The 8,412-nt window shown below is 38.7% G+C and overlaps 1 protein-coding gene across 1 annotated transcript; it reads right to left on the bottom strand.

Moving 5' to 3' along the window:
• Positions 1–5,942: 5,942 nt before the first annotated feature.
• LOC131628349 (uncharacterized) lies at positions 5,943–6,715 on the bottom strand. Its single transcript, XM_058899190.1, has 3 exons — positions 6,425–6,715; positions 6,054–6,331; positions 5,943–5,958 (listed from the first exon to the last, which is right to left on the bottom strand). Exons 1-3 carry the CDS (start codon positions 6,713–6,715, stop codon positions 5,943–5,945), a joined length of 585 nt encoding a protein of 194 aa, XP_058755173.1.
• Positions 6,716–8,412: the final 1,697 nt, after the last annotated feature.

Genomic DNA, 8,412 nt, shown 5'->3' with positions numbered 1-8,412 from the left:
TAAAATCAATTCAATTCCTTCTCCTAACACAAAGGAGAAACTTTCCCAATCATTAGCAATAAACACAATCACAATGACACAGAGAAGGTTCCCGTAGAGTACTACGGATATGTAGGGTGCTTAAACTCTTCCCTATGTATAACCGACCCCCCGGACTCCAGAATTTCTAGTCTAGGTGAATCCCCACACTTAGAAAACTCCTAGGGTTAATTTGAGATCTTTTTCCCCTCTCCTACTCGTTAGGACAATTAAAAAGTTCGTGTGATATCGTAGGAAGAACTGAAACAAAATTCATCCCGCCACGGGCGCATTCTCCTACCAAATTTCGCATGAAGGGTCTAGCGTGCCGTCCTCCTAAGTGAAACGAGGAGGTAAAGAAAACGACACCACAGGAAGATATCCCAAATTAAGTATCAGAACTAAATCTCTTCCCTGATCATCTCTGAACTATCTCTGGAAGATATCCAAAATTAAGTATCAGAACTAAATCTCTGCCTTGATTATTTCTGAACTATCTCTAGAGAATACCCGGAACTAAGTATCAGAATTAAATCTTTGTCTTGATTATCTCTGAACTATCTCTGGAAAATATCTGGAACTGAGTATTAGAATTAAGTCTCTGTCTTGATTATCTCTGAACTATCTTTGGAAGATATCCAAAATTAAGTGTCAGAACTAAATCTCTGTCTTGAATGAGCGTCAGAATTAAATTGTTGACTTGATTATCTCTGCACTATATCTAGAAGATACTATTCATTTGGTTTGTAAGAATAGACTGAAAAAGAAGTATTAATTTTATGCAATGTCGTGATGCATGTATTGTAATGTTTATTTTTGAAATGAATGAGATTGTATGCATATGCCATGAGGCGTATATATGTTATGTGTGTGCCATGAGGCATATGATGTATGAATGCAAAATGTTTGTTAATAATGATAGAAGATTATAGCAACGTCTGGCGGGGAAAATAAATCCTTGACTGTTGTGGAGAATACAGAACCCGAGGATACTTAGCTGGGGACTTTTGGCTTCTGCTTGGGGATGAGAGCCATTTGAATGATTGATATTGATGTACCCTGACTGGGAATAAGAGAGATGAATAACCTTGTTTGGAGAAGAGAAAAGAGTCGGGGAATCGGCAGTGTCGAAGATGTAAAACTCCGTTGAGGAACTAAGTCTTTGTTGGGACGAGAACATTTGAAGGTATCTTCTTAATGATTACTCTGTGGGGATATGATCCTGTGAAACCGGCTTTGTGGGAAGGCATGGATGTCTTGAACGTTTCCCCCAGTGATTATAGCACTTGCCATTCCTGGCCTTGTGTTGATTGGGATACACCGATGAGTATTGATCAAAGTGTCAAACTGGCCTTGCATAGCTTTGCCCCTGCCAGTAGGGATTCTGGAGAGATTCGCCTTGTGAGGACCTTCTGAGATATATACTATGGGTGACCTTCCCCTAGTAATCATAAACTGAGGATGATGCCCCTGACTGATCGAGAGGTAGCTTCAGACCCACTTGGGTGCATGCCCCTGATTGTTTGGCATTCTTGAGAGGTTCTTGGAATCTTGACTTAATTGCCCCAGATTGATTGGACAACGCATGTCATGGCCCTTGTATACATTGCTTCTGGAGTGATCTTGTCTATCGGGATAACTGTTAGTCATTAGTCGTACCCTGTGCAAATTCTTCCTGATGCTAACACTTGAAATTATGTAGCAGAATATGTTTAATAATGAATTCATGAGATGCAATGCATATGTCTGTCTTGTTTTTTTTGAAAAACATTAAAATGGGAGATGTAAAAGCGTGATGTTTATAAAAACATGATGTTTGTAAAAACGAAATATCAACTCAGCATTTATGGTAAACCTTAAGGAGTCAGGATACCTTTTGGTGACCGTACACTTTCGAACTAACCATGCTTCAGTTAGGACTTTCAAGGGCTGTAACGTGGCTTGGTTCACGGTTTAAGAAACAAAGGATAATGGCTCAAAGTTTATTTGTACCCATCCCAATCTTCGTGATGTTCTTCGATCCTATGCTCAGTTAACTTTGTGTTTAAGTCCTAGCAAAGCTTGAAGTCGTAACATTGACATTGGATGATGTTTAAAGCACCGACAGTTTATTTGGACAGGCAGTCATCCTTTTTTGTAATAATTTTTTTGTCGAGGATTTGTAGTGACCTCTTTTTTTACTTTGATTTTTGTTATCCCTAACTTTTTCCTGAACTATTTATTTTGTGATTATAGTCAACGAGATGTTTCGACTTTTCGATAAATCTTCTTCGTAGGTTTTGACTTAACAACTTTTCCTTTTTGGTGGATATTGACTGCATGACTTACTGGTTGCGGTACCCATCATTATTTGTGTAAACGACAGCTAGCATAATTGAGTTAACTGAGTGACTACCCTGCCCCAGGTTATGATTAAAGGGTTTCAATTTGCACGTGAAAGAAAACTTCTACACCTTAGGCTAAAAGGGTTTGACGAGGGATTAACATCCTTATATCTCCACTGTTTAGGAATTGAAACAATGCATGTACATCGTCAGCATAGTTTGTTCAAAAGCACACTGTATGAAGTTGCGGTATCGTTTTCGTCATCCTCCCTCAAAAGACTTACAGCTTAGCAGGAGTTGAACATCACAACATAAATAAAAAGTAAAGACACGATTTAAATGAGTGAAAGAGAAGTAATTTATTCAAGACAAACATATGCAATGCACTAATGATGATTATTGAAACAGATAATGTCTATCATAAGTCGAATGTTTAAACAAACAGAAAAGAAAATTTGCAAATAAAAGTAAATCTAATGATTCGAAAGATATCCTTCTAGCCATCCACATCATCAGCAGTCTTGTTGTGATTAGGCATGGGAGCAGTGATCACGTTAGGGGTTGTAGGAGGGTCGAACTCAATTTCGCCTGCGTCGATCATATCTTGAATCTTATTCTTCAACGGCCAATAATTCTCTATGTCGTGTCCAGGACTATTAGAATGATATGCGCACCTCGCATTGGGTTTGTAGCTAGGAGCCAAAGTGTTAGGATTCTTAGGAGGATCCCTCAGGGTAATCAAATTTTCCTTTAGTAGATGTTGTAAGGCTTGAGCTAGCGACATATTGATCTTTGTGAATTGACGCCTGGGTGTGTCTTGTTTGTTTTGACAACCTTGTCGAGGCACCAGTGTGGAGATCAGAACTGCCCTAATAGATTGGTCATGATTTCTCCTTTTCTGTCCATACACAGAATTGGCCTCTGACTTCCCATTGAAATGCTTCTTTGTAGCACCTGAGGATGGAGCCACTTGAATCTTACCACTTTGGATGCCACTCTCGACACGTTCCCCAGTTAGTATAAGTTCAGTGAATCTAGATGATGAACTTCCCAGCAAATGACTATAGAAAGGACCAGTCAGTGTACTCATGAACATATCTACCAACTCTTTGTCAACTAAGGGAGGTCGAACTCTTCCAGCCAGGTCTCTCCACTTTTGAGCATACTCCTTGAAACTTTCTTTCGGCCCCATAGACATGCCTTGTAGTTGCATGCGAGTTGGTGCTAGATCAGCATTGTATTGGTATTGCACATAGAAAGCAGTTGCCAAATCTTCCCATGTATGGATGTTGGCACTCTCGAGTTGATAGTACCATTCTAATTGTTTTCCTGATAAACTCTCTTGGAAGAAGTGGGTCCACAGCTTCTTATCAGCAGTATGAGGCTGAATCTTTCTCACATAGGATTTCAAGTGCAGTTTAGGACAAGAGACTCCATCATACTTAGCAAAGGTCGGAGTCTTGAATTTCGAGGGAATAATAACCCCTGGGATAAGTCCTAGTTCTTCAAAGTCTAGCCCGGGTACCTTTTGAATTTCCATGGCTTTCATACGTTCTTCCAGCAACTTTTATTTATCATCAGGATGTTCATCCTCATGGTAATTGTCCTCCTCTTCTTTGGAGGGCTTGGCAGAATCATGGTTACTTTTTGCATTAGTTTTGATACTAGCATCATCATCTTGCTCATCATCGTCACTGTCTTCAGAGACTTCGGCTCCCTGAGTTGCAAGATCGGTCTAAGCTTTTTTCCCAGAGTCTTATTCCCTTTCTTCTTCTTTGTAGTCAGCATGGTTTTCAGCTCTTCTTGCCCCTTGGCTAAGTTCATAATCAAGGCTTGGAACTCAGAATTCTGAGCCTGAAGGTCTTTGCCTGATTGCTCGAGATTCATGATGCTGAAATAAACAGCGAGGAAGGATGAGAAACCTATTATGGAAACCTGTTATGCGATGTTATGAATGCAAATGCAATGTTTTCAAGGATCTTTAGGAAATTTAGTTTGCGACATTTAGACATTGAACCAGTCACATCTTCGTTTGAAGGATCTTGGCTTTTGTCCTTAGGCGTCCTTCTTTGAGAATCAAGCTCACCATATCGAGTGGGTCATCGCCTCTGATTCGGGATACTTCTGAATTTGAAGGTATATGGATAGAGGAAAATAAATCCGCTTGCCCCTTGATAAGTATTGTGTCCCTGAACTGGAAGGCATACGGCCAGAGGAAAATAAATCCTCTTGCCCCTTGATAGGTATTGTGTCTTCGAATTGGAAGATATATGGCTAGAGGAAAGTAAATCCTCTTGCCCCTTGATTAGGAATTCAGTCTTCGATAAGAGCACCTGAAATTGTGCGCCCTAAATCCCTAAGATCCTTGAAAGGGTTAGTCAATCATGCTATGTCATGATGTCATGATGTCATGATGTTATGCGGATGTAATGCAATAGGTAAAGCATAAGGTAATAAGGACGAGTAAGTCCTACAAATAGTTCTTACAAAGAAATGAAGGGTTAGTAGCACACACAAGCAAGTCACACAAATGTCATTAGGTTTAAAGGCTTGCATGGAGTTTGACTAGGTAACTACCTTTCCCCAAAGGTACTTCTAAGGATAAGGATGATATCAGCAACGGGTTCTACCGAGTTACCCAGAATTGTCAGCCCTCCTAAAGCACCCTCGAACATGATACATACATACCATGCAATGATACTTTGAGAAAGAACCTATCTGAGCTGTAGTATCGGGTAGCGACTATGCTCTCAACATACATCAAGAGTAGTCCCCCCACTATGTTCCTAAAAGTCGAGATGGGTTAAAGGTAACTAAAGGTCCTTAAGCTCCGACTCACCTACAAATATCCACACGAACCTCTCTCATGCAAAAGAGGCATGCGAACACCCGTAGAGGCCTAACTTAAGCGTGAACTCTCATATTGACCAATCCTCCACATACATGAAGGAGGTAGCCATGACTATGCCACTTCCTATCTTAGGTGTACTTGAATCCGGGTGTAGGATTCATCCTTCATTTAATTCCAAAAACAGCCTTGAAAAATAAAGCAAACAAAGCAAACAATAGAAAACATTTAAGTGATCCTAAACTTTTAAGGTAACCCCTCTTTTATTCGAAGTATCCCCAGCAGAGTCACGAGTTCTATAATACGGTGAACTGACTCTATTGAATCTGATCTTACTTCAAAAAGATCAAAACCCTAGTTAGAGAGTTGTTGTTTAGGAGAGTGCGCATTCAGTCAAATCTTGAGCCTTTGATATTCAAATGAGCTTGAGTATGAAAATGTGATGGGAAAATTTTGGGGTATGACACAAAGAAATGAAAGAATGTGTTGCACCGGTATCAATAATTGCAATCAATGGTGTATCATTAATGAAGCACATACCTTGGATTAGCCTATCATCGGTAGTGGCCTCCGCACCAGACAATGCAAACACTTTTCCCTCCGCTTGCTCCTTCTTTGGCTTATCACATTTGGTACTAATGTGACCTTTCTCACCACAATTGTAACAAGTCACACTCGAAACAACTCCACACTTGTTTGCCTTGTGACCAATCTTGCCACACTTTAAACATGTCATAAAATCTTTACCATAATCAACAGCACGATGACCTTCAACACCACATTTGAAGCACTTAAGTGGAGTAGAAGATCCTCCCCCATTTGGCTTCTTGCCAAAACCAGATTGTTTCCTCTTGTCATCATACGGTTTCCCACGATCTTGACCTTTGCCCTTCCTATCCTTCAAAGATTTATAGTGAGAAGCACTCTCCCTACTGTCCTTATCATAGATCCTACTCTTGTTAACCAACTTAGAGAAAAGGGTAATTTGTTGATAACCAATGGCCTTCTTGATGTCATGTCTCAAGCCATTCACAAACTTCAAGCATTTAGATCTCTCATCATTATCACTATTATAACGAGGACAATACTTGATAAGCTCTTGAAATCTAGCAGCATATTCAACAACAGTGCCATTTCCTTGCTTCAATTCAAGGATTTCCACCTCTTTCTTCCAACGACAATCTTCTGGAAAATAGTTCTCCAAGAAGACATCACGGAAAAGATCCCAAGTAACCTGAATGCCATCTTCTTCAAACCTCTGAAGAGTGTTGTTCCACCAATCTTTAGCTTCCTTCTCAAGCATATGAGTACCAAACTGTACTCTCTGAGCATCCGTATAAATCATAACTCGAAAGATATTCACAATCGCCTTCAGCCAAGCTTGAGCTTTATCAGGTTCATGCTCACCCTCAAAGACAGGAGGATTGTTCCTATGGAACTTCCCCAAAGCACGAAACTCATCACCATCTCCATTCCGGTTACCAGCATTCACATGAGGAATATGACCAATGGAGCCAGCCAACATCCTCAATGCCTCAGCAATGGCATCATCATTCCTGCCTGCAACCATCGTCCTAATCAACCAAACAACCAGACAAACAGTATCGATCGTGTCAGATACACAAATCAAATACAACAGGATTAGAAAATATTAACAATTATTGACCAACTAGTCGACCATGCTCTGATACCACTAATGTAACATCCCTTTCGAATACCCCAAATATTTAACATATAATCAGAGTAAATAAGTATGCATATAAACAAAGGGCGCCACATCGACGTTTCCAAACACTAAAAGCTTTCAAAAACCAACATCATTCATCATCAAATATACAATTACACCTGGTCATCAAGGTAACACTATTCACTTGTCATAATTCATCAAGAATATGCATTCACAGCGAAAATAATAAATACTCATGTATTTCATAAATGATCATGTCCCATACCATAGTCATATCTTAATAATAATCCACAAGTTAATATAACATCATATCCAAGATGTTCGGCATCACGGCCTCTCAACAACAAATAATAAAACATACATGTTCACAAGATATTATAATATTACATATCCAAAATAAAACATGAGTTCAATACTACTAATCCCAACCAAGTGTTACATGACCAGAGTATTGACTCACTACCTAATCATCAAACAAACTCGAACGCTCTCCGGCTAACCTCGCAAGAGCTATTAAGCTTCGAAACCTGCACGTTACCAACAAAGGGTAACATTCAAACAGAAGGGTGAGAATTCAAATCATTATGAAGAAAGTATAATAAAGTACAATAATTTAATTAACAATCATAGGAATTCATAACACTTCGCATAATCATGTAAATAGCATTATCCAATATATTTCACATGTTCAAGTATGCCACGAACTCAATGGTTTAATATTCAAAAGAATCCAATACTATTATTCCAAGTATACACATAAACCATAATTATCACATATTCACATTTATCACCATATCATGTATCAAACATCACCAAATTCAATTATCATATCTCATACACACATAATAATCACATAAATGCATATATTCAAAATCACATAACACCAAATGTGACTCAATGCAAGACATGTGACTCTATGCATGTGGTACCGAATGTGAACCCAACGTTTCACCGCTTTCTGATTCAACATCTAGAATCCAAGCCATGCTTCCGATCCGGACAAGACCAAAGCCAATACGCCTATCTCCAATTAAGGATCACGTCTTCTACGCCTATTTCCATTCAAGGATCAACGTATCTTACCATGTGCACCCACATGTTTACCAGTGATTTCTGACAAATAACCGCTAGTCCTCCAAAGGTATATGCTTTGGTAACTTATAGAATCGACTAGATTGATCCCAGGACATGTGTCTCGAGAGTTTGTATCTTTGTGATTTGATTTATGATTGGTGATATTTCTGGATTATGAATAATATAAAAATCTTTTGACTATTTTCAATTCTCAAGAATCTATTGACAATAATTCTAAGTGCAACTTAAAGATTGAAGAAATAAATGACAAAATGTAAGTAAATTGCATGTAAAAGACTTTAACTTAAATTGCAATAAGTAAGCGACTCAAATAAATAAAATTGTAAATGTGAAGAATGCGAAATAAAAGACTTTCGACATAAATTTAAATTATATTGAATAAGTGAAATAAAGAGCAAATGTGGTGTTCTTCATACATACATTATTTCAGCAAATTCTCT

The sequence above is a fragment of the Vicia villosa genome, unplaced genomic scaffold, assembly GCF_029867415.1.
Source record: "Vicia villosa cultivar HV-30 ecotype Madison, WI unplaced genomic scaffold, Vvil1.0 ctg.000444F_1_1, whole genome shotgun sequence".
NCBI lineage: Eukaryota > Viridiplantae > Streptophyta > Magnoliopsida > Fabales > Fabaceae > Vicia > Vicia villosa.
Note: the sequence above shows the minus strand (reverse complement) of the source record. Positions and strands in the feature narration are given on the sequence as shown.